Below are 27,939 nucleotides of genomic sequence, written 5' to 3'. Positions count from 1 at the left end.
ATCTTATAGCTATCTTTGGTTTGGACGGGGAAGCTGAACATATAGCTCTACTGTGAATGGTTCTTTCGCTTGCCGCTCCCCTCCCATTCGCTCACTCGTGTTGTTCCGGGGCACTGCCAAAGCAACGTCGTCGCAGCGTCCCTCAAAACCATGATCTTTGCTCAAAACCATTGAAGCGCCGCCCTTGAATGGTTCAGACGGAATTCTCCTCCCAGTGAACTGGGTTCAAGGACCGCCCTTTCATTCGGAACACCATTCAGTTCATCAGCACTGCATTTTGCAGTAAAATTTCAATCTTGCTGGACTGATTTCCCCATGCAAATAAAAGGCAACTGGCAATAAATTTCCATTATGTTCTCGCAACCTATGTTTCCGTTTCTTCTGGATGTGAACAATGAAGGCGAGTTGCACATAGAAACGATGTCATGGCTTATCATCCTTATGGGTGGTTGTGCTTTCTTGGCCATGCAGTTTATTGATATGCCTTATGGGAGATATACATCCAGTAAATTCGGATTTTTGGTCAATGTGAAGGCTGCATGGTTTATCCAAGAGATCCCATCCTTGGCAATCCCACTGTATTTGTTGTTTATCAATGCTGGCAACAAACCAGTGCAACTTCCCAACCAGCTCTTGCTCGGCATGTTCATCTGCCACTACACCCACAGGTAAGCCTGCGTGTTTTGTTACCAAACTATGCTGGCGAAAAATCTGTAGGTCAATAGTAATATTCGTCGTAGTACGCAGACACCGCAGTGGCACGGATACTGCTTCAAAAACAATTGGGAATATAATATCCATGCAGTTGCAAGGGGAAGCTCCCTCTGGATACCAGATGGGTGAATGACAAGTTTGTGAATATGTTCTAAGCAATTCTAACAGTGCTTGTGGGGTGCTAACCAGGAGATCAAGTGGCTCAGCCTGGAAGAGTATAAATGCAAGATCATAATGAATTTATAATGACTGACCACATTAAGTTGATAGTGATCATATTTTATTTAAGACTTAGTAAGTGGGTGGTAAGTAAGTAATTTTCCATTACTGTATATGGTATAGAAGATGTGTAATTAATCAATCCAGATACTGCCCACCAATAGGCATGAAATTGGTGTACAATTCCCCCCCCCTCTGACTAGTCCAGGTTTGTTGTCATCTCACGAGTGCAGTACAAATGCCACAAGCAGGAACAGACACAAATGCTAGAAATCTGAAATTACAATAGAAAATGTTGAAAATTGTCTGCATAGTAGACAGCACACATGGAGAGAGACACTGTTTCACCAGAATATCCAATGAAATCTTTCCTAAACGACTTACAAATCAAGACACCCACAATAATGCTGGTAGACTGATTTCCTGTTGGTTGGGAAATTCTGCAGAGAATGAAGATAGGAGTTGCTGATTACAGTTGTAGTGCCCTGAAAGTGTTCTTTCTGAACCTCCTTATCGCAGCCATGATCTGCATTGCCATTGATCATAACAACCCACTCAACTCATGACCACTGACCTACCCTCAATAGTCCAGTGGTCTATAAACTTTTTTAGACCTTGCTTTAGACCTTCTTGGGGATCACTTTGATCAGCAACTATGCAGGTGTGAAACATTATGGAACTAATAACCTAACACATGTGACATAAAGTACCAAGTGTGGAAGAGCCAAGACTTTCGAGAAAGTGCAAAGAAGGTTCATTAAAATGATTTCAGAATGGCAGAACTTCAGTTATTTGGTTAGAAGTAGAACCTGGGGTGTTCTCACAATAAAATAGGTTTTGGGGTAGGAGGAATATGATAGAGGTGATTAAAACTTTGAAGGATGTGAAAAATTAGACAGTGTGGCGGGCACTCGCAGTAATCCAGCCAAAAACAAATTGGACACGAGTTGCGTGCACTAGACAGGCTTATTCTCTCCAATACAGCTCCCTACTCCTCCAAGGTCACGGGCGTTGCCCGGACTTAAATACCAACTCGGGTACCGACCCAGTGACTAGCGCCTCCCACACCAAGACGCCACCCTCCAGAGCCGATGGTTCGTTGTGCCCTTGGGTTGTCACCAGGTGCCGCCACATGACCACCCCCCGCCCCCCCCCCCCCAGAACCAGAGGCACCGAACCAGACGTAACGCCGAACGAGGCGGCCTGAACTCGTAGATACAATCCCACGTCCCGGGGCCTTGCTCGGTTCGGAAGAATCTCCGGGAGCCTGGGACGACAGATGCCCACGACGGGGCGGTTAAGCCACATGGACTGGCTCGCTCAGGTCCAAGTGGGCCGGTTTCAAACGAGCCACAGACGCCATTTCACGCCGGCCTCCCATGTCCAAATCAAATGTAGTAGGCCCGTGCCGCAGCACGCGAAAGGGACCTTCATACGGGCGCTGCAAGGGTGACTTGTGGGAGTCACGGCGAAGAAAAACGTACGGGCAGCCCATCAGCTGCAGTGGCACATGGGAAGGGGCCACCCCATGACGCGACTTTGGAATGTGAGATAGGGCGCCGACCCTCTCCCGCAAGCGGACCAGCACTGATGACGGGGGTTCCTGGGACCCATCACCAGTAGGGCCAAACTCCCCGGGGACGGTGAGCGGAGCACCATATACCAACTCTGCGGAGGAAGTTGACAGATCCTCCTTGGGGGCCGTCCGAATCCCCAACAGGACCCATGGCAACTCATCCATCCACCCAGGGCCCGTGAGTCGAGCCTTCAGGGCGGCCTTCGAACAGCGTTGGAACCGCTCCACCAACACATTTGACTGTGGATGGTACACTGTCGCGTGGTGGAGCTGCGTCCCCAACAGGCGGGCCATGGTGGACCACAGTTCAGACGTGAACTGGGCACGCTGGTCGGACGTGATGTGAAGTGGAACCGCAAAGCGGGCATTCCAAGTTGCCACGAGGGCACGAGCGCACGACTGAATTGAAGTGTCTGTGAGCGGGATGGCTTCCGGCTACTGCGTAAAACGGTCAACCACCCTGGGATGGAGGCAGTGGCCCCACGATGTCCACGTGTACGTGATCGAACTGCCGGCATTGCACTGCGAAGTCTTGAACGGGCGCCCGGACGTGTCGATGCATCTTCGATGTCGGGCACGGGATGCACGCCCTGGCCCAGCGAGCGACCTGCATCCGAAGTCCGTGCCACATAAACCATTCAGCCACCGTAGCGACCATCAAAGATGCGACGGCGCCAGGCTGCCGGAACGATAGGCCTCTGCTGACCCGTGGATATGTCACAGAGGATAGAACCCGAGGGACCCAACGGAACGTCCTCAAGCACCAAGCCAGAGATTGTGGTGCGGTACGCTGGTATCTCATCGTCTGCCAGCTGGGCCTCCGCCAAGGTGGAGTAATCTATTCCCGAGGACGGGTTAAGCATGGCTGCAATTGCCGGACGGGACAAAGTATTCGCCACGAGGTTGCATTTCCCGGCGATGTGTCGGATGCCCATTGTATACTTCGAAATAGCCGCCAACTGGCGCTGCTGATGGGCGGACCAAGGATCAGAAACCTATGTGAACGCAAATGTGAGGGGCTTGTGGTTCGTGAAGGCTATGAAGGAACGGCCCTTGAGGAAGTACCGGAAGTGCCGCACTGCGAGGTGTAAGGCGAGCAACTCCCTGTCGAAAGCGCTGTAGCGAGGAGCCGCGCTCAGGTGACGGCTAAAGAAGGCGAGAGGCCGTTAACCGACTGTTCCAAAATGCCGCCGACCGCAGAGTCTGAGGCATCCATGGTAAGGGCTGTGGGGGCATCGGCCGATGATTTGCAGGAGCATAGTCGCCCGAGCCAAGGCCTCCTTTGCCCCTTCAAACGCCGCCGTGTCAACAACATCCCACAGTATCTCCCGTTGCTTGCCCGTCAGCAACTGGGAAAGCGGCTGCAAAGGTTTGGCAGCCGCCAGAAAGAACCGGTGGTAAAATGTGACCATCCCGATGAACTCTCGGAGGATACGTACCGTAGCAGGCCGCGGGAACTGACGGATTGCCTCAACCCTGTCCAGCAGAGGCACTGCTCTGTGCCGTGTCACCTGATGCCCCATGAAGTTGATGGCCCGAAGGCCGAATTGGCACTTGCCAGGGTTAATTACGAGGCCATGGTCACTGAGGCATTGGAAGAGTAGACGCAGGTGGGCGCAGGTGTTCCTCTCGCGGCAACTGCTGCAGGTAAGTAAATTCAAAGAGTGGACAGGGCCGGTGGTCGCCCATGAATGTGAGCATCTCGCTCATGAGGGCCGAGGGCATCCGGTCGCTGAGCCCGCCCATGTTAAGGACCTGACAGCTGCGCTGCATTCGTCTCGGCCCGTAGATACGGAGCAGCTGCTTCTTGAGGCCTGCGTAATTACCTGGTGGATTATCCAGGTAATGAATTACCTGACCGGCCGTCTGCTGGTCAAGGACATTTACCACATAGTGGTAACGAGTCTCATCGGCCGTGACGCCACGGATGAAGAATTGGGATTCGGCCTGTCGAAACCAAGTCCCTGGCATCGGAAATGTCCTCGTTCTTCAGGGAACGGGGATTCCCCTCCGCCACCATAGATGAGGCTCACACCAGGGTCTCATCCATACCCCGTAACACTGCTCTCTCTCCCCATCCCCGCACACGCAACAAGGGCAGAGTCCCTCTGGTCCTCACCTTTCACCCCACCAGCCGGCAAATACAACACATAATCCTCCGCCATTTCCGCCACCTCCAACGTGACCCCACCACTCGCCACATCTTCCCATCTCCCCCCATGTCTGCCTTCCGCAAAGACCGCTCCCTCCGCAACTCCCTCGTCAATTCTTCCCTTCCCTCCCGCACCACCCCCTCCCCGGGCACTTTCCGTTGCAACCGCAAGAAATGCAACACCTGTCCCTTCACCTCCCCCCTCGACTCCATTCAAGGTCCCAAGCAGTCGTTCCAGGTGCGACAAAGGTTCACCTGTATCTCCTCCAACCTCATCTACTGCATCCGCTGCTCTAGATGTCAGCTGATTTACATCGGTGAGACCAAGCGTAGGTTGGGCGACCGTTTCGCCGAACACCTCCGCTCAGTCCGCAATAACCTACCTGACCTCCCGGTGGCTCAGCACTTCAACTCCCCCTCCCATTCCCAATCCGACCTCTCTGTCCTGGGTCTCCTCCATTGCCAGAGTGAGCAACAGCGGAAATTGGAGGAACAGCACCTCATATTCCGTCTGGGGTCCTTGCGTCCTTATGGCATCAACATTGAATTCTCCCAATTTGGCTAGCCCGTGCTGTCTCCTCCCCTTCCTTCACCCTCTAGCTGTCTCCTCCCACCCTCCCATCCGCCCGCCCTCGGGCTCCTCCTCCTCCTCCCTTTTTCCTTTTTTCTTTCCCCACCCCCCATCAGTCTGAAGAAGGGTTTCGGCCCGAAACATCGCCTATTTCCTTCGCTCCATAGATGCTGCTGCACCCGCTGAGTTTCCCCAGCAATTTTGTGTACCAGTCCAAAACGTAGGTAGCTTCAGGGAGACCGCATTGAGTTCGGCCTCGTAGGCGGCAGCGGCAGAATGCATCTTCTTTTCAAAATTCCCTTCCAGGATTACACTCCTGGGCGTTGGGGTCACCAGTGCGGCGGGGACGCGAAGGAGTCCAGCCAAAAACTAATCGGACACGAGTTGTGGGCACTAGACGTGTTTATTCTCTCCAATACAGCTCCCTACTCCTTAAAGGTCAAGGGGATTGCCCGGCCTTAAATACCAACTCAGGTACCGACCCCGTGACTAGCGCCTCCCACACCAAGACGCCGCCCTCCGGAGCCGATGGTTGTTGTGCCCTTGGGTTGCCACCAGGTGCCGCCACAACATAAACTTTACCTGTTAGATGTGTCATGAATTAGGAAAGGTCATGGAATGTGAGTGACTAGCATGAGGATTTTTTAAATTTTACATAATGAGTAGTTCTGGTCTGGAATGCATTATACAGTGCAGACAGATTCAATTACATCATTCGCAAGATATTGAATAGCATTATTAATTATTAAAAATGAAACCACGTGCAGGGCTTTTAGGAGAGAGTGGGTTACTGATTACGGCTGTATTGCTCTGATATTGCATTTAAATAAGCTTAACCTTTCCTCTAGCCTGTTAGAAAATGGACAAATCTGATTTTTTTAAAGTAAAATTACTAAGTATCAAAATGAAAAGCAATAGATATCGCCCATCAATGTCATAAATTATGTTAATTAGCTAGATTCATTAGCACTTCCCTGCAATACTTTATTTGAGGGGGAGAAAAAGTGATGAACTATTCTCTTGGTCATTGCAGGTCACTGTTGTTCCCGTTTTTAATCAGAGGTGGAAAACCATCACCCTTCATCGCTTTTTCATTGGCTTTCACATTTTGCGCATATAATGGATATCTGCAGGCCAGGTACCTAATCAAGTATGCTGTTTACACCTCAAACTGGATAACTGATCCACGCTTCCTCACAGGTAATCTTACGCTGTTGTAAAAATTTGCTTCTGTTAATATAGATATTCAGCTTCAGCCAATCCATTTGTTGCCAGTGAACAACTTGTCAGCTATATACAAAGCTTTTATTTTCTCCATTTAAAAAATACAGGAAGAATGTGGAGACTTTGGAGAAGGTGCAGATGAAGTTTACCAGAATGTTGCATGCATTAGAGGGCTTCAGCTGCAGGGAGAGGTTGGATAGACTTGGAATGTTTTCACTGGAACATTGGAGGTTGGGGGGAGACTCGCTATCTCTATACCTATAAAAGTCTGATCCTGTGTGTGTGTGTGTGTGTGTGTGCCTGTCTGTCTGTTTTCATTTAATCTTACAGCGTACAGTTTTGGTCTCCTAATCTGAGGAAAGACATTCTTGCCATAGAGGGAGTGCAGAGAAGGTTCACCAGACTGATTCCTGGGATGTCAGGACTTTCATATGAGGAAAGATTGGATAGACTCGGCTTGTACTCGCTAGAGTTTAGAAGATTGAGGGGGGATCTTATAGAAACTTACAAAATTCTTAAGGGGTTGGACAGGCTAGATGCAGGAAGATTGTTCCCGATGTTGGGGAAGTCCAGAACAAGGGGTCACAGTTTAAGGATAAGGGGGAAATCTGTTAGGACCGAGATGAGGAAAAGATTTTTCACACAGAGAGTGATGAATCTCTGGAATTCTCTGACACAGAAGGTAGTTGAGGCCAGTTCATTGGCTATATTTAAGAGGGAGTTAGATGTGGCCCTTGTGGCAAAAGGGATCAGGGGGTATGGAGAGAAGGCAGGTACAGGATACTGAGTTGGATGTTCAGCCATGATCATATTGAATGGCGGTGCAGGCTCGAAGGGCCGAATGGCCTACTCCTGCACCTATTTTCTATGTTTCTATGTTTCCTCAAAACGCTGCACATTAGCACTTACATTTTCACAGATTATTAATAAACTGCTTCACTTCACATTTCATGCCATATTTCCCGTTATAACATTTTAAAAATAGCTAAAACCAAGTTTTTAAATGGCAAATGTCGCTTCAAGTGACGTCACAAAGGGGGAGTGGGCGGCCACCAGCTTCCAGTGATGTCAGGGGGAGGGCGGCATTTAAATTAACATTCCGCTTTTTCCGACCCGGGCTGAGGTTTTACGCGGCAATTAAGGAGGCATCGAAACCGCGGTAGTGAAGAAGACATTGAAACGGCAGCGGCGAGGCCTCGCGAGGATGGGGCCACTGGGGAGGTGAGGGAGAGTGGGGGGTTTGAGGGAGAGAAGGGGAGAGGAGGGCGGTAGAGAGACAAGGGGGTGGGGAGGGTAGTTGCCACGCCTACACTCCCTCTCTTGCCCCCTCCCACTCTACCATCCCTCCCCCTCTCTACCCCCTCCCTATCTACCCCCCTCCCTATCTACCCCCCTCCCTCTCTACCCCCAGCTCGCAGACTTCAAGCAGTCATTGCATGCAAAGGATATGCAACAAAATACTAAACATGACTACTTTCATTTACATTACATTACTGTGTCCCAAACATTATGGTGTCCTGAAATGGGGGGCTATGTATAAAGACTGCTATAATTTCTACATGGTGAAACCAAAATGTATAAAAATGGCATTCATTAAAATCTGACAATGTGCACTTTAACCACATGTAATTTTTTTTCTATTACATACCTCAAATTGTGGAGTACAGAGACAAATAAATAAATGATGGGTCTTGTCCCAGACATAATGGAGGGCACTGTAGCTGAACTTGTAGCAAAGAGCATAGCAGCAGCTTAAAAAGGATGTAGTGGTATTCTGACAGATGTTTGGTGTAATTAAGAAAACTGTTTAAGAGTACCTACTTAAACTTATCACTTGATCTGCAATGACCTGCCATTGCACTGCCCTATTTTAGCAACATAGGGTGTTCCCCCTCCCATTGGCATGGAGCTTTTGCATTTTTCAACTTGAAATTGTGCAATCTGGTGCATACCGTGGTGACTTTTAACTCGCACTTGAATGCAATATTTATGCTTTAAATTGGATTAGCTATGAATAAGGTTAAGCTAAATTACATTCCTAATTACATTCCACAGTAGAGCCAGGTTCTGATCAACAGGTGCAGCACATGAATGATCTTAGTATATTCATGTATGGAAATCAGATTATAATCAAACACTCGGCCCATGTTGACCAACCTGGGTCTCACTGCACACCTGTTACTACTCCTGACCGTGACTCCAGTTGCATACCTTCTCTCATTCCTGACCTTGAGTCCAGCCTTACACCTGGCCCCCTATTCTACCCTGATCAGAGCTGCTTACCTGCTTAAGTTCCCAGTGCTGAACACTCCCATTGACCCAGTTTTGACTGCACACCTAGTACTATTCCAGACCTTGACTCTGGATGCACCTTGGCCTTGCTCCTAGTCCCTCTGCACTGACAATATATCTGGCCCACACATAAAGCTCCATATCTGACCCCCTGGACAACCTAATACGTTCAAGTCCACACGTGCTTATCTAATGCGGTAATCTTTTATGGGATACTTCACAGACCAAATTTTGTATCCCAAAATTTGCTACATCCATTGGCTTCCTCGTTATCTAACATGATAGTTACTTTGTCAAATACGTCATCAATTGGTTGAACACAATTTCTCATCCATAAAATTATACTCACTTAGCTGTATAAGTATTCTGTTTCCATTTCCTTCATTTTCCTAACAAACTGTCCTGAAGTGATTTTCACCCCCAATATTTTTAGTATTTTGCTGTCTTCCTCTCAGCTGGGACTTTTCCAAAATGCAAAGTCCAATAACTATATATTTAAGCAATATTATTCTATTAAATGTGATCTTGAGTACATCATATTTTCTGTGGTATTCATAACACAACAATGATAAAAAAAATCTTTGTTTTGATTGCGCCTACCAACATGCATATATTATTATATTACTGTTATGCCCCTGTCCCACTTAGGAAACCTGAACGGAAACCTCTGAAGACTTTGCGCCCCACCCAAGGTTTCCGTGCGGTTCCCGGAGGTTCCCGGAGGTTTTTGTCAGTCTCCCTACCTGCTTCCACTACCTGCAACCTCCGGCAACCACCTGTAACGTCCGGGAACCTCACGGAAACCTTGGGTGGGGCGCAAAGTCTCCAGAGGTTTCCGTTCAGGTTTCCTAAGTGGGACAGGGGCATAAATATGTACCGAGGGAACATTTTTGTTCCAATGCTCCCCATTCCCAATTACTTTTACATTGAAGTGATTGAAATCCAAGTGAAGTTTAAATGGCATCAGAAAAATAAAACCTATGGAATGGATGATATTCATTACGTGGTTGGTTGGAATCCGTATGTTTAAGAGGTAACTTTTTAAGGGGTAACTTTTTCCACACAAAGGGTGGTGGGTGTATGGGACAAGCTGCCAGAGGAGGTAGTTGAGGCAGGGACTATCCCAACATTTAAGAAACAGTTAGACTGATACATGGATAGGACAGGTTTGGACGGATATGGACCAAAAGCAGGTAGTGCAGCTGGGATATGTTGGCCGGTGTGGGCAAGTTGCGCCGAAGGGCCTGTTTTCACACTGTATCACTCTATGACTACATTATACCTCCACCATGCATGAATGCTTCAAAATGAAGTGGTCGAGTTTTATTGCCATATTCTCAAGCATAGAAACATAGAAAATAGGTGCAGGTATAGGCCATTCGGCCCTTCGAGCCAGCACTGCCATTCAATATAATCATGGCTGTTCATCTAAAATCAGTACCTCTTTCCTGTTTTTTCCCCATATCCCTTGATTTCACTAGCCCCAAGAGCTAAATGTAACTCTCTCGAAAACATCCAGTGAATTGGCCTCCACTGCCTTCTGTGGCAGAGAATTCTACAGTTTCACAACTCTCTGGGTGAAGAAAGTTTGTCCTCATCTCAGTCCTAACTGGCCTACCCTTTATTCTTAAACTGAGACCCCTGGTTCTGAACTCCCCCAACATCGGGAAAATTTTTACTGCAGTTACAGTAAAATGAAAATCTAGCAGGCAAGCAGGATGCTTTCTCCAACTACCCCCATTTGAAGGCCACTATCTTCCACCCTTTCTACCCAGTGCGTGGTGCCTACTTCTAGCAGCCACTGGTTGTCCTCTAGGATGCACCGAGCCGCAGCCTGATCCATGCCGGTCACCAGGGTGAATTCGGCGCAGAGACTCTGACGCCTCCGACGGCCCGGGACTCTTGCACTGAGGCTGCTTCATGGCCGGAGCTGCAGCGAGCGACTCGCCATCCTGGCAAACACCCGCCAGCCCGGCAAACACTCGCCAGCCCCGGCTCCCCGTCCGCATCTGTCCCCGCCGCTGCTTCTGCTTCCATCCCTCCCTCAACCCCGGCTCTCCAACAACCGCGGCCCATGCAGTTGATATGAGTTTTGAAATTCTCGATGATCACAGAATTTCTCACGACACAGCGTGAGAAATTTGTGATCAGCGTGAAAACGTGAGAATTTGGCAAAATGCGTGAGTCTCACGCTCAATGCGTGAGAGTTGGTAGCCCTGCGGATGATTAAAAGATAAGGTTACAAGTATAGACTCGGTGACAGTTTCACCGAACACTTGCGGTTGGTCTAACAAGGCCTACTGGATCTCCTGGTTGTTAACGATTTTAACTCCTCTTCCCATTCCCATACTGACCTTTCTCTCTTGGGCCTCCTCCATTGTCAGAGTAAGGGCACAGGCACACTGGAGGAACAACAACTCGTATTCCGCTTGGGTGGCCTTCTAACCCAAAGGAATGAGCATTGAATTCTCCAATTTTATGTAACTACAAAACTCTCTCCCTGAACCTCCCTTTCCCTTTGCCCACCTGAACTTGCACCTTTTCTCCACCTCCCCTCCCCCCTCCCCTTCAAACTATATTATTCCTCCTGCTTCACAATTTGGAATTCTTCAATCCTTTTGCTTCACACCTTCTGTCTTTTTTATCTCTGGCCTTTGTCTAATTATCCGCTTATCACCTGTCTTTGATTCTACAATTTACAAATGATTGTTGCAAAGTCTCCCGCAGAGGTTATTTTGCAAAAGTCAACGGATCTTCATTTCCTAACCCTAGTTAAAGTGCGGCATGGTGGTGCAGCAGTATAATTGCTACCTTACAACGCCCGAGACCCGGGTTCGATCCTGACTACGGGTGCTGTCTGGAGTTTGTACATTCTCCCTGTGGGATTTCTCTGGGTGCTCCGATTTCCTCCCACATTCCAAAGTCGTCCAGGTTTGTAGGTTAATTGGTTTTGGTAAAATTGTTGTTAGCGTATAGGATGGTGCTAGTGTACAGGGATCGCTGGTTGGTGTGGACTTGGTGGGTCGAATGGCCTGTTTCCATGCTGTATCTCTCTAAACTAAACTGAACCTTATTATGTAATTGCTATTTGTCATGGCAAGTTTTACAGAGAAAATTGCATTTTATATTTTCTTGTAATCTTTTTTATTGCTCACCATTCCCTCATTCATTCACTTGCAAATATTTTTTTATTACTGCCTTTGTACCTTTAACTTTTTCTTAGTTCCTCATTTTGCAAACCTTTTTCTCATTGGATACGTTTCACGGATGCTTCTGCTGTTAGCTCAAAAGCCAGTGAGTGTAATAATGTAGCACTCAATAATTACAGTATGGGATATGGTACTTGTATTAATAGGGTTGTGTTTGTGCTAGGCTGTAGAAGATTTGTTCCAATATCCTCAGGAAAGATCAAAATTGCAGACTATGCTGGAAGGAAAAATTAGTGCAGAATGTTGGTACCTATCCCACATATTTTTCAATTGATGTTATGTTGTTTTCTTTATTTTGCCATTACAACAAATTGGACCATGCAGAAAACTGTAGACAATGACAATGTTGCCATAGCCATTAAAGGATAACAGATAATGAAAGATTTGGGCTTTGGTTGCTAATTTAAAATTTGTTTCTATTGATATTTTCACATTTTTAGCAACATTTAAATACCATTATTATTGACTTGGTGGTCGTACAAGTTCAAATATGGTATACATTTTTCTCAACAATGTAGCAGTCATTACTTTTTGAATGACAGACTCAACATGCTATTTTGTTAAATGTTCAATCTGATTTTAAAAAATTGTTGGTGATACAAAGTTTGGGCTCACTTCAACACTTTTGCAATTGATTAAAACTAATGTCAGATAATTTGGGCTAGAGTTAACTTAAAGGCACTTTTCTAAATTGTGGTATTATCATGGTAGTTGTTTTACTGTAGAAATAATTTGTGGTGAGATATTGTTAATATCAGAAAGATGGAAGAGTGAAAGCTTTAGGAAACAATTTGAATGGATCAGAATGCTGAATAATCTGATAGCTGTGCTCAAAAATCTGCTAGTGTTGGTTCTGCTTTAGAGACTGCAAAATTAATCTGCAGTTGAAGATGAGACTGAGTGGGCTGAAATTCTTTCACCCATATAAATATTTGTAAACCTGGTGTTACATATAAATTGATGCTTTTTATCCTGGAGTAATGAAGCATGATTTTCCAAGGATATTGAGTGAGTGTGTGTGCATTTAAAACATAAAACATACTAATTATTGAATTAATGCACATTAAACACATTGTTTCCCTTGTTCCTGCAATTGTGGAACTGAAGTAGCAGTAATTGACATCAGAGTTCCATCTCTTAAAGGCTCGTCCACAAACACTTCATCCACTTGCCGCTCCTAATTTTCCATGACTAGATCAAGCGTTGCCCTCTGTCGAGTGGGGACCTCTACATTTTTTTTTGTCTAACTGTAGTCTTGTAGGTCTGTGTCCAAGATGGCTGCCGTGAAGGGAGAGTGGACGCTGGCACGAATTGGTTGCCGCTGCTCTCTCTTCACACTGTGTTTTTGATTTTCTGTTTTTGGATTGAATTCTGTTTTTAATTTGTGTCTCTGTGATGTCTTTATTATTTGTTATATTCCGATTATATGTTATTCCGATTAAATGTCTATTATTGTTATGTCTGTATTCTTTCTTTATGTGCTGCACGGAGAGGACGCTGGCGCTGTTTGTTCGCCGCTTCTCCGTTTGCTATTGTCTGTTACTATTGTAAAGCGACTTTGAGTCTTAGAAAAGCGCTATAAAAATAAAATTTATTATTATTATATTGCCGGAGGAAACTATCGTGAACACATTTGACAAATTCGACCTCGGCTAAACTTTTTGCACTATGACATTCCAAGTCAATATTGGGAAAGTTAACATCCTCCAATACAACAACCTTCTGTTCTGTTTCTTTTCTGTACTTCTGGTTTCTTATGTTCTATGCTGCTATGTAGTGCTGCTGATACTCCCAACTTTGAGCTCTGGCAAATTCCAACTTCAGATTGGAAGTATTATTGAAATTTTACTTCGTGACTAGTGAGTGATTACGTGAAGAAGGGCCGTCCGTCTGCGTGCGCGTCATTACGTCTGAACGCAACGCGCGACAGACTGGCAGGCATTGTGTCCTCCCAGGCCATCAGGATGGACAGGTAAGGAAAGTTGAATCACTTACCTGCGTTCTTTCGGGCTTGAAACATTTTGTAGTTTCAGGGCCCAGATGTCGAGGATATGGTCCGCGGGGAAGTCGGCTGCCAAAGACCGCAGCATTCCCACTAGCGGTGGCGACGGTGTTTCCCAACATTTAGCGCCGGCAGCAGAACCGGCAGGAGACTTGTTGCAGGAGGAGGAGCTCTGTTGGTGGTCCTGCAGTACGGGAAAAACCACCCGCAAGTCAAACAACCCGTTGACTCAGATGAGTCCGGGGGGGGGAAAGGGATACCCTCCCTCAACGGAGAGCGTCTGAGAACGACTCTCCCACATAGGAGCAACTTTTTGTAGAAGTTGCTCCAACAATGACCTGCTCTAAAGGAGAGAGCTGTGTCAGCCGGGAGCCTTGCACAATGGGGCAGCCCAATGTCTTCCCCATTGGAGGGGGAAGTACATATGGAAGACACCACTCTGAATCAGAGTACAAAAGCAGGGGGGGGGGGGGGGGGAACCTTCCCAGGGACAAGCAGAAGAAAGGAAGTAAGTAAGTAACTTTTACTTATATAGCACTGTTTAAGTTAACTTGCATTGACACCAAAGTGCTTTACATAAAATAAATAATAAGCACAAAAGAAAACATAGAAACATAGAAACATAGAAATTAGGTGCAGGAGTAGGCCATTCGGCCCTTCGAGCCTGCACCGCCATTCAATATGATCATGGCTGATCATCCAACTCAGTATCCCGTACCTGCCTTCTCTCCATACCCTCTGATCCCCTTAGCCACAAGGGCAAAGAAATACTTCTGCAATCATCCAGGTTCCACTGGGTGCTTCCCTGGATAGAGATCTAGCAAATGTCTCCTGCTCTGAGGAGAGGAGCATTCACGGTCAGTTTTCAGTCTGACCCAAAGCAAGAATCTCATTTAGGCCCGCTGGAGGGGCCATGTCAGCGCAGGTATCCTCAGGGGCCTGCGGCAGCACCTGTTTTCAGGGCTGCCTACAAATCTCACTCTCAGTGGAGGGGAGTGTGAGTGATCAGTAGGTAACTGATCTCGAATTACAATACAATACAATACCATTTATATGTCATTTGAACCTCACGTGACGTTCAAACGAAATTTGGTTTCGAGATCAGTAGGTAACTGATCTCGAATTAAAGTATGAACATACTGAAGCACATGCATATGGCCTCAAGAGAGAGCAGTTGGCAGAATATCCGCACAAATGCCGGCAAGGGAACAGCGCTATCAGGGTGACTATGGAGAAACCAGCCACCGAATCCTCTCTTCAGGTAAGACCAGAAGAAGGAAGCAAAAGCTGTCGGACCAATCAAGGTACCAACGACAAGCAAACTTCATCAGTAGGTGACAACACACCCCACACCTCCATAGGGGGTAAGCGGTTCACTGAAGCCGGTGGTAGCTTGAAAGCTGGACACGGAAATATGATCAGAGTCCTCTTTCAAGGCAGACTCAGAATTATGGCCAGAATTGTCCTACAAGGCAGGCTCAGTATGATGAGGTTTTCAGGCTAAGACCCAAGCAGAGGTCAGGAGAAACATGGAATCCACACTTCCTACCTGTCCTACTCCAAATCAAGGAGAGAAAAGGAACCCGCATCAGGGGCCTTTGGGCTTACCACAAGACCACCGGTAGCCATGGAGGTAGGTGGGCCTTGATTTACTGAAACAAGGGATTGTGGACCAGTTACATGTTGGTAATTTTACTCTTGTGTTTTTGTTCAAAATGACAATGACATGAATTTCAGATCTGGTTTAAAAAAAACAGATAACAACATGTGATTATTTTTACTGCACAACATACATGGGTTCCAAGCAGACTTGGAACTCGGACCGGAATTGTCTTCAAGGCAGGCCCAGTATTTTGACCCAAGCAGTCGTTCCAGGTGCGACAAAGGTTCACCTGTATCTCCTCCAACCTCATCTACTGCATCTGCTGCTCTAGATGTCAGCTGATTTACATCGGGGAGACTAAGCGGAGGTTGGGCAATTGTTTCGCCGAACACCTCCGCTCCGTCCGCAATAACCTACCTGAACTCCCGGTGGCTCAGCACTTCAACTCCCCCTCCCATTCCCAATCCGACCTCTCTGTCCTGGGTCTCCTCCATTGCCAGAGTGAGCAACACCGGAAATTGGAGGAACAGCACCTCATATTCCGCCTGGGTTGCTTGCGTCCGGATGGCATGAACGTTGAATTCTCCCAGTTTTGCTAGCCCTTGCTGTCTCCTCCCCTTCCTTAACCCTCGAGCTGTCTCCTCCTATCCCCCCGCCCTCGGGCTCCTCCTCCTCCCTTTTTCCTTCCTTCTCCCCCCCACCCCCCATCAGTCTGAAGAAGGGTTTCGGCCCAAAACGTCGCCTATTTCCTTCGCTCCATAGATGCTGCTGCACCCGCTGAGTTTCTCCAGCATTTTTGTGTACCTTCGATCTTCCAGCATATGCAGTTCCTTCTTGAACACCCAGTATTTTGGGCAGGATTGCCTTCCAGGACAGGTGACAGATGGAGGATGTCACTTCATCCAGGTTTAACTCATTTGTGCAGTACAGACTTTCAGAAACAGCAATTTTTTGTTACGGTCTAACTACTGTTTTATAGGAGCTTCCTATAAAATGGTCACATGGCATGCATCAACCTCAAAGATGCATACTATTCGGTGTCTATTCACTAAGAACAGGAGATATTTAAGTTTAGCTGGATGGCATGGCTCTGCCAAATGGGTTGACATCAGCTCCTAGACTATTGACTAAACTACGGAAACCAATTCTGGGACTCAAAGGTCTCAAAACCACATAGTAATGGCATATTTGGAGGACATTTTCATTTTTGGAGTCACCAAGAATTGGCAGAAGCATCAGTCAAAGCAAACCAAAACCCTGTTTGAAATTTGTTACCTCATCCATCCAGTTAAATCAAAATTGACACCTACAAGGGTAATTGATTACCTAGAATTTACTATCAAAAACAGTAAATATGTTGGTGACTTTGCCTAGGGGCAAACAATAATATTAATTAAGCCTGCTATGACCTGATAGTCAAATACTAGCCATCTATCAGGCAAACAGCGAGTGTAATTGGCAAATAGTAGCTGCATTCCCAGCAGTACGTCACGGGCCTTTGCATTACCAGAATTTACAGCAAGCAAAGGAACGAACATTCAGATTACATGCAGGCCGAATTGGCAAACTGCCATTGTTGAATAACTATGGTGGATAACGAATGGGAGACAGCTCAGGGAAATTTTGCTCGAAAGCCATCGAGGGTTCTTCAGACCTATGCAAGCGGCTAAGGATGGGGAGCCACCAACACAGTCTAAAGCTGTGGGGGCAGATGGAATGAGCAAACTGCCATTGTTGAATAACTATGGTGGATAACGAATGGGAGACAGCTCAGGGAAATTTTGCTCGAAAGCCATCGAGGGTTCTTCAGACCTATGCAAGCGGCTAAGGATGGGGAGCCACCAACACAGTCTAAAGCTGTGGGGGCAGATGGAATGAGCAGGAGTCTGTAATTCCCCAACACATGGAATCAATTACCCAGAATTGTTGGGGGCACAATATGGACTCAAGGTTCTCTGTAGCGATATGCAACCGGTGCTTGTTCAAATTCAGATTGATAACACCACTGCGGTGGCATATATCCATTAACAAGGGTGGTGTAAAATCTGTATCTTACGACAGATTGTCGAACCTCATTTGGCACTGGTGTATCGAGAGGAATATTTGGGAAATCTACGAGGTAGATATAACACGGTGACAGATGCTGGATCACGAATGTTTAATAACAACACAGGATGGATGTTGAATCAGACAGTATTTAACAAAATAACTACACGATTTGGCATACCAGATGTTGATCCGTTTGCATCTAGACTAACCATTAGTTACCCAGATATGTGTCCTGCGAGCTGGATCCAGGAGCAAGGCAGTGGATGCTTTCTCCCTCAATTGGGGAGGAATGTTTATGTATGCTTTCGGCCAATTTGTCTCACAAACCGATGCTTGACAAAAATCAAGCAAGACTAAGCCACAGGCATATTGGTAGTGCCAGATTGGCCTACTCAAGCCTGGTCCCCAAAAAATTTGGGAATTATAGTCCAGCCAGTTATGGTTGTACCCAAGAGCAGGGACCTCCTAGTGAACCCAGTTACAGGGAGCAATCAATCCACTACATGAACGTATAACTTGTTGGTCTGCAGATTCTGAGGAGTCCATTTCAAGGCATAGGACTGTCCAAACAAATACAACACAGTTCAGATAACGGATGTCTTGGAGTTCCTATCAACTCTGTACTATAACAACAAACAAAGTTATAGTGCAATCTATAGTGCCAGAGGCGCACTCTCCTCCTATCTGATGCTGGAAGCAGGGCACGGTTCGATAGGAACGCACCCCTTTACAACAAAATTCATGAAGGGAATTTACAATTTAAGACCTCCAAGGCCAAGGTACATGGACACATGGGATGTGAGCATGGTACTAACCCTACTTTGACAGTGGGGACCGCCTATAACTAACCCTGAAGGTGGTATGCTGACAAAGAGTCCAGACACTGCAAAAGCTACGGTTGGACTACAGGACCACCAATATGAACAACATAACATTCCTAATCAGGAACCTGATAAAACAGAGCAGGCCAGGAATGCCAGGGATGGAGATCCAGTTCTTGGCATATCCAGAGGTCCAACGGTTGTGTGGGTGGTGGCATACTAACACCACCATCTGAGAGTTACGGAGAACCTCAGAGGCTCAGAACAATCGGTCCTCATCAGCCATAAAAAACACACCAAAAGGTGTCAACTCAAACCATCTCCAGATGGTCAAAAGAGGTAATGGTGGTAGCAGGAGTAAACATTTATATGGTTAAATCTCACTCCACCAGGGCTGCATCTACGTCGGCAGCAAGAGCTATGGACGTGCCCCTTGACGACATCCTAGTGGCTGCAGGATGGATGAATGAAATAACGGTCCACAGATTTTATAACAAACCCATAACCGGACTGGGGGTGTTTGCACGTACCATTTTAAGTTTTGTCCCTTAGTTTCCCCCCAATGTTGGGAGGGGTAACTATTTTTTTTAAACTTTTCTTTCATTTAAAGCATCAGTGTCTTTACTTAACTACGTAATGTCTGAATGCTTTAATGATTACACGCATCCATGGTCAATCCATTCAGTGTGTGACGCCTGGATTCGTAACCGGCGTAAAATCACAGAGCTTTGAAATCTTCACGTAGTCACTCACGTGACTCCGAAGTAAAATAGTAAGATTAAACGAGAACTTACCAGTTTGAAGTTTGATCTTGATTTTATGAGGAGTTACGATGAGCGATTACGTGCCCATCACTCCCACCCTCATACTATCAAGGTCATATGGAAGTTCTAGTTTCTTCACAATCTTACTATTCTCAGGTCTTCTTTTTATCTGTGATTTAACACCGCTGCTTTGAAGATTGACGCGCACGCAGACGGACAGCCCTTCTTCACGTAATCGCTCATCGTAACTCCTCATAAAATCAAGATCAAACTTCAAACTGGTAAGTTCTCCTTTAATCTTACTATTATATCACACTGACAACAACCAATTTGCATCAAAACCAGAAGTAAAGTGCCTTTAAGGTAGCTGTATCAAAGTGCTGCTGATGTGTGCATTTCACTTACCGTAGCAGTCCTTCCCTCCCACCATTTAGCTGAGTAAATATGAAAGCCACAGAAGGTAAAGTAGGAAGTTCCACTGAAACATTTAATTCAATATAAAATCGTCAAATAAAAGCAGAAAGATTAGCAGAGAATTAAAGAAAAGGGACAGGAAAATAGTTTTCTTAAAAACATCCAATAATGGTTAAAATCTGAAGGAATGAGATTGCATATTTTTAAGTATAAATATTTAATGACAGATGTTAGTTGGCAGTAGTTGGTGGATATTACACTATCAAAATTCACATACAGTACATATAATTCGACACTCCATAATATTTACTGGCAATCACACCCTAACTGCATGCCTTGCATTTGAATGGTGTGTTTCAACATTGTTGGAATGAAACTTTCTTGATTTCTATGCTTGACTGCAGCTGCTAGCAGTTGCTCTCTCATTTAATTTTAATAAAGTTGAACGCTGAAAAAAATCTCACGATTAATGGGCCAGTCCGGCACATCCCTCACACCCACCAGCAACTGACCTCTAACTCATTTCTGACATTCAAGGTGCAATGTGAAAGTGGGAAAACAAGAGAAAGGTGACCGCAGAAAGCCACCCCAGTATTGTCCCAAAACATCTAGCCCAAACTTTTACTCTGTCACAATAGTACAAATAACAAAGCAGTTTTTAATTAATTTCTGACTGCTCTTAGCACTGCAAAGCAAATATGTTTTAATTCTCTTGATACATTTTTACATTGAAAAGCACATAACCTTTCCTTGCTAACTAAATCTTATTTCCAAGATAGAAACTGTGGGCAGTTGAATGAAGCTGATGAAGTTAGTGTCAAATTTAAGCTCTTGATTTTAGGCTCAGCACTCTGGTTTCTCGGATTATTAGTGAACCTGCATTCCGACCATATCCTCAGAAACTTACGAAAACCTGGTGAAACGGGATACAAAATTCCACGAGGTGAGTGAATGATTTTTAATGAAAAATATTAATTGTGCATTTTACCTTTTATAGAAACTCGCACTTAATCTCTCCAAATAATTTATTTGAACCATTTTAAAGGTGGAATGTTTCAATATGTGTCCGGTGCCAACTTCCTTGGAGAAATAGTAGAATGGATGGGCTTTTCCGTAGCATGCTGGTCACTGCCCAGTGCAGCATTTGCCATATTTACATTTTTAATTCTCGCTTCTCGGGCTGCCCAACATCATAGGTAGGTTCAATTTAAATCATTACCTTGTCTGTTGTTTAATTCAACTTACTTTAAATGCCAGGTGATGAAAATGGGCAGGAATACATATTTTTTGTGTATTACATTATGTATGAGGAAGCAACTAGCTGCAGCTTGGTGAGACGATGCAGATGGCATCTTAAGCGGGAGAAGACATGGCTTCAGCAATTGCCTCCCTCTTTAAATTACAGCTTAGCTCAGTGAAAAGTAGAGTAATTTCCCATCATACACACCTGCTTTTGTGCTTTGATTTATCATTCTGAGATTTGTGACATTGTATAACTAATTACCTGTAGGTTGAGTCAACAGGCTGGCAGTCCCCACAATGTACACACAATCTGCACCAAACTACAACAAGGATCCCAGTCTTTAATAATCCTCATCTGTAATGGTGAAGAGTCATTGCAGTCTCCTGCTTCATCACAAATTTTTCAGAACTTAAATACAGCATTTACATTCTTCTCAGTATTTGAGTCAGTTTCCTCATTATTTTTAATCTTGCTGATACCCAGTGTCGCCAACTTGCTAATTTGACAATATTTCCAAACTGTAAATCTATACGCTGAATAGGGTGATTTTTCAACATGACATAAATTTTATTTTGTGAAACTCTTAAGTAACTACATTTGATTTGTATTTGTACTGCCTTCTGCTTTGTATTCATATGTCATTTTTTATATTACAAATTTTGATTTGAGTTTGAATAAGAATTGAGTAAATTTAAATTGTACCAACTACTTAAAACAGCATTTGCCTTCCTTGGATATACAACCCTCTAAGGGGGCTTGGGGATGCATATATTACAGGAAATCCGTGTGACTTCTGTAATATTGTTTATTTGATTAGAAAGATCATAAACATATATGTGGGCAAATGCATGGCAGATGCAGTATAATGTGGATAAATGTGAGGTTATCCACTTTGGTGGCAAAAACAGGAAAGTAGACTATTATCTGAATGGTGGCCGATTAGGAAAAGGGGAGATGCAACGAGACCTGGGTGTCATGGTACACCAGTCATTGAAAGTAGGCATGCAGGTGCAGCAGGCAGTGATGAAAGCGAATGGTATGTTAGCATTCATAGCAAAAGGATTTGAGTATAGGAGCAGGGAGGTTCTACGGCAGCTGTACAGGGTCTTGGTGAGACCACATCTGGAGTATTGTGTACAGTTTTGCTCTCCTAATCTGAGGAAAGACATTCTTGTCATAGGGGGAGTACAGAGAAGGTTCACCAGACTGATTCCTGGGATGTCAGGGCTTTCATATGAATAAAGACTGGATAGACTCGGCTTGTACTCGCTAGAATTTAGAGGATTGAGGGGGGATCTTATAGAAACTTACAAAATTCTTAAGGGGTTGGACAGGCTAGATGCAGGAAGATTGTTCCCGATGTTGGGGAAGACCAGAACAAGGGGTCACAGTTTAAGGATAAGGGGGAAATCTTTTAGGACCGAGATGAGGAAAACATTTTTCACACAGAGAGTGGTGAATCTCTGGAATCCTCTGCCACAGAAGGTAGTTGAGGCTAGTTCATTGGCTATATTTAAAAGGGAGTTAGATGTGGCCCTTGTGGCTAAAGGGATCAGGGGGTATGGAGAGAAGGCAGGTACAGGATACTGAGTTGGATGATCAGCCATTATCATATTGAATGGCGGTGCAGGCTCGAAGGGCCGAATTGCCTCCTCCTGCACCTATTTTCTATGTTTTAATTGACCTGCCAGTTCTCACAACAGTTCAATGGTTCAATGGTCCTTTATTGTCACGTGTTCCATTTAAGGTACAGTGACATGTGATTTACCATACAGTTATACCAGAAAAAAGACACACAGCTACATAAAAATTAATATAAACATCCACCACAGTGGCTCCCCTACATTCTTCAATGTGATGGAAGGCAATGAAGTCTTATTTTCTTTCCTCCTTATTCTCCCGTGGACGGGGTAGTCGAACCATCCGCAGTTGGGGCGATCGAAGATCCCGCTTCGGGGCGATTGAAGCTCCTGTGATCGGGCGGTCGAAGCTCCTGTGGCTTGGAGCACCTGAAGTCGGTCCCTAACCAAGGGAACGTGAACTGCACGATGTTGTCCGTAGGCTCCCGCGGTTGGAGCTCTCAAAGTCGATCCCCAGCAAGAGGCTGCCAGCTCCTCGATGTTAGGCCACAGTGCGCTCGGAGATACTATACGGAGAAAAAAACCCCATATTTGTCGAGGAAAGAGATTTTAAAAAGTTTCCCTCAACCCCCCAAATAATACAAAGCTAAAGATACACCAAAACAGAGGTCAGCAACCTACGGCACTCGGGCCGAATGCGGCCCGTAACCCAAAATCATCTGGCCCGTAGGCGTAGTTTTTTTCACGGTAATCATCAGACCTGCAGGCTTCCGTCATCTCTGGTACCTCCCGGGCCTGAGGCCGCGGCGCCCAGGCGCGGTGACGCAAGGACGCAAGAAGGCCTGCACTGGCAGCCACAATGGCGGAGCCGGCGAGCGAAGACAAGCGCCGAGCTCTGGCTGTACGGCATCCTGCGCAAAGCCGTCGGCTCGGCCGCGCACCTTCTGTGTCTGGGCTTCACTGTCGGGATCGGGGTTGTCAATAGGCGGGGGACGAGTGAGTGTGAGTATTTGAGCCACCGCCTTCAGGACAGAGCCAAGGCAATGGTCCGTAGGTACGCCATGTTCGTGAGCGCCCATAACTAGGGGCCAGTGCTCCGGGTGGCGTCCTCGCAGGGATGGGATCTATGTGAACACGTGATTTGATGCCTGCCATCCGGGGCGGGATCCATGTGTACACGTGATAGATGTGGCCTGCCATCCGCTCACAGACATGCGCCGACCCCTGCACTAAAAGATAAACTTAACAGCATACTAAAAACAACAAAGAAAGAAAAAGACGAGACAGACTGTTGGCGATGCTGCCATTGTATGGCGCCACCCGGTGGTTTATTGATGCCACGTTGGGCAGCTATTTATTCTTGTCCCTAAGATAGCTCCAACACCATGAAAGAACAAGCATATACAGGTAACATCAAATAAAGCTGAGATGCTGAAAATATTAAAAAAATGAAAATGCTGGAAATACTCAGCAGTTCAGTACAAGCTTATTTTATAGTCTTTTCAGTTCTGTCGTGTGGTCTCTGATACGAACGGTTAACTGTGTTTCTCTTCCCACAGATGCGGTCTGATCTCCTGAGTATTTCCAGCATTTTTCTATTTTGCTTGGGACATGTGACATTGTTATTGGTATTGGTTTTTTCTAGTCAGGTGTACCAAAATTATTATTATTATTTTTTTTTTTTAATTAGAAGCAATGTACATTTGTATAAACCATGGTATATAACATTCATTTCGTGTACAACTTCTTGTTTTAAATTTAACAATATAAAAATAATAGCCGCAAGAAAAGAAGAAAGAAGAAGAGATTAAGGAAGATAGTGATGTGTAGGCCCCAAAAGTTAACAATTGGTAGTTTGTGGATAGATAGAGAGAAAGAGCCCATGGAGATGTAGAAAAAAAGATAAACCCAGAAATGAAGAGCAAAAAAAAAGAAATATTTTTTTTAAAAATCAAAAAAAGAGAGAGAAAAGAAGAAGAAAAAAGGGAAAAGAAGAAACAGAACAGAAAAGAAAAGGGATATACCTACTTCATATCTTTCCACACCCCACACCTAGTTCTAAAACGGTTAATTACCAGAGTTATATTGCACCATATTATACGTAATAAATCGATGAGGTGTACCAAAATACAATGAAAAGCTTCCTGTGTGTAGCATAACAGTCAAGACCTGCTCATAAATACAATCAAAAGTATGAGAGTGCAGAGAGAAAAATACCAAAGTGCAGAATATGGTCATAGCTGCTGAGAGTGCAATTTTTTTAAAGTGCAATTTCTGCAATGTGGTAGGTTGAAAGATTTGGACTACACCATAGTTGATGGGAGGACTGTTCGGCAGTCTTATAACAGGGATAAGAAGCTATTCCGGAATCAGGTGGTATATGCGTTCAAGCAATTGTAGCTTCTCGTTTCTGGAGAAGGGAGAAGAGGGGATGACCAGGGTGAAGATGGTCCATGATTATGTTGATTATTTTGATTATGTCACCAGTCAGCATTTATTTGGGAAGTACAGGTGCATTTAACTGTACTTGTGTGAACAAGTGTAACTTTTTAAAAGGTTGGGAATCATTGGGTTATAACACTTAAGGAAAACAGAAAATATAGTCCAAATAATGGAAATTCGTGTCATGAAATATTTCTGTTGATATTCGCAAGCCATATCATTTATCTTTTCATTGCAGATGGTATCTGGAAAAATTTGAAGATTATCCAAAGACAAGGATGGTCTTAATACCATTCCTGTATTGAAATGTCTAAAAGAGGCTAAATAGAGCCTTGAAATCAGATAAAGGTATTGAATTCATCAGAAAAATATCCATAGCCCTTTTAATGACATGGTGAGCCTTAAATTCGCTTGGACTACCTCTAACCCTGGAAACTAACTTTTACAAGTGTCGAGTGTATCAAAATTAGTTGCTGCTGAAGCTTTAAAATATATATTTTTTCTCTATATTCCCATATGTTCCTCTTATTTCTCTTATTGTAATCAATTGAACATTATGTTTCATGTTACTATGTTCATACTTTGGGTTGCTAATGATTCTTCAGTCTTATTAGCTATGGAAGTAAATGTGCCCCTAGCTGTGATGTCTAGAAGCATTTTCAAAAATGGACGTCATTCAGTACTGAGATGAGAAGAAATCTTTGCATCCTGAGTGTGGTGAACTTGAGGAATTTATCACCCAGCCTGTATTTGGTGTATGCATGCAATACAGGACATTTTTTGTTGTTGTTGGTATTAATGAAAATAAAGGCTATGGCATTAATGCATGAATATGGCACTGAGAAAATAAATAAATTCAGCCATGATCTTATTGAATGGCGGAGCAGATATAAGGGGTGTATTCCTATTTCTTATGTTCTGATACTTTTTATTGCTTTCCTGGTTTCGCTAACAATATCTGGTAATAATTACACAAATTAGATCAGGGCTGGAGCACTCTGAAATTGAGACACTTTTTAATTACAAGAACACATTCCCACCCTGTCTTAAAACCTTCAAGTCAAATTGTTTGGTGAGGAAGGAAGACAAACTGCTGCTGTGCTGTCCCAGCCACTAGATGGCAAAAAACATCCCTATACAGTCTTACTGATGCATTTCTCAAATCATAAAGCAACTTATTGTCAGTTTTCCCTTGTTGCCTGTGCTGCAAGTCCACAGGGAACTTGCATTGAAGAAAAATATAGACAAACTGTTACGTTGGAAAAAATGTCCCAAAGGTCCAGTTATTACAAAACATAATATCTGAACAATAAGTGACTGATATGAGGTTTTGTTCTTCATGACACAATAAAAAGAACAGAATGTAAACACAAGATAACCTTTTTGATTTTGTGAGATACAATGGTGCAGTTGAATTCCTTCTAGTGAATAATCCACTGAAACCATCACTAAAAAGGGCAGCACGGTGGCGCAGCGATAGAGTTGCTGCCTAACAGCGAATGCAGCGCCGTCGACCCGGGTTCGATCCCGACTCTGGGTGATGCCTATAAGGAGTTTGTACGTTTTCCCTGTGACCTGCGTGGGTTTTCTCAGAGATCTTCGGTTTCTTCCCACACTCCAAAGATGTACAGGTGTGTAGGTTAATTGGCTTGGTAAATGTAAAAATTGGCCCTAGTGTGTGTCGGATTGTGTTAATGTGCATGGAACGCTGGTCGACGAGGACGCGGTGGGCCGAAGGGTCTGTTGCTGAGCCGTATATCTAAACTAAACTAAAATAAAATAAATGTAGCTTTTCATGTTCCGTTCCATCCTGGCCATTATTGTTGGATGTGCAGTCAAAGCCAATGTTCGCTGCAGAAATTAAGCCATGTTCCCCCCACTCCAGCATTTTCTGTGGACACGGTGCCAGAGTAACAGATTTAATTAGGTACTTGCATTTGTGGATCATTTTTAACCTAAAAAAGTGTTCCACCAGAGTATTTCCTCTCTCAAGCCCAATTGGATCCAATGCAACTGTTGGGGTTGATACATTTTCCTGATTTGTGTTTTTAAAACTCAATATTGCTATTCAAATATTTTACTAGGAATAAGCACAAAGATATTAATATAATTCACAAATTTCACTGACAGATTGAAGAGGTTATAAGCTGCTTGTGATGACTAATTTCTAAATGGTAACAGTCGATTTATCCAATAAACAATTATTTTAATTTTAGGGGAAGGCTTTTGGACTGTATTTGGACACAATGTTAGTCCAGCAGTGTTTGAGTCTTTTAAAAAAAGCATTGGGAAGAAATATGGTTACATGCCTCGTGGGCTAAAATGCCTCATCACTCTGTCCATTCAGATGATCATCAGTCAGAACATCTTAATCTCTAACCATTCCAGGCAGTGGCTGACATCTGCCTCTTCTCACTTCTGTGTATAGATAGTACAAATAGTTACCATTGAAGTAAAGGTCATCATGCTGCACTGGTATAAACTTTCCTATATTTCAATAATAGTTTAGTGTCTTTCCAAAGATTTGGGGTAGGAAAAACTGCTTTGTGAACCAACTGCAAAAATAGTTATTCTCTGAATATGCTTAGTGTGTTAATACTGCCAGTACATCCTTGGGTCAATGCCACATCTGGAAAGCTTGCATAACTCTTTCATCCTGAGCAATACAGGTGTGCATGCCCTTTATCAGGTTCTGTACCATTAGAAGTGGAGTTTTGGAACAACGAATACTAATCCAGTTTCCATGATTCGCCACTCTGGACAGGGGACTTGGAAGTGCTGAAGGGGGGAATTACAATCAAAACCATAGGGATCATTTTGAAGACCACCATTGCCAGTGTCTGGAGTGCTCACAGGTGACATGCAATTCTGTGCAGAGAAGGTCTCCCACTTTGTTGTCATCTGCTCCTTCCTGCAAGTTCCCATCAAAGAGCAGTCCTCTATATCCATGCTGTAAAAGGTGGGCTCCAGGAGTGCAGTGAGCTGTTGGAATGATTTTCCTGGATGCCTGACACAGGCTATTCAGCAGGTCAATGCATGAACATAACTTGGTCTACTGACTATA

At 44.7% G+C, this 27,939-nt stretch overlaps 1 protein-coding gene across 1 annotated transcript; it reads left to right on the top strand.

Moving 5' to 3' along the window:
* Positions 1–123: 123 nt before the first annotated feature.
* On the top strand, positions 124–26,243 carry srd5a1 (steroid 5 alpha-reductase 1). The gene is made up of 5 exons (XM_033048096.1): positions 124–668; positions 6,266–6,432; positions 20,452–20,553; positions 20,656–20,806; positions 25,114–26,243. The coding sequence occupies exons 1-5, from the start codon at positions 352–354 to the stop codon at positions 25,178–25,180; spliced, it is 804 nt and encodes a 267-aa protein (XP_032903987.1). The 5' UTR covers positions 124–351; the 3' UTR covers positions 25,181–26,243.
* Positions 26,244–27,939: the final 1,696 nt, after the last annotated feature.

Source organism: Amblyraja radiata, chromosome 2, assembly GCF_010909765.2.
Source record: "Amblyraja radiata isolate CabotCenter1 chromosome 2, sAmbRad1.1.pri, whole genome shotgun sequence".
Lineage (NCBI taxonomy): Eukaryota > Metazoa > Chordata > Chondrichthyes > Rajiformes > Rajidae > Amblyraja > Amblyraja radiata.
The sequence above is the reverse complement of the archived record's forward strand: the minus strand, read 5'-3'. Positions and strand labels throughout refer to the sequence as shown.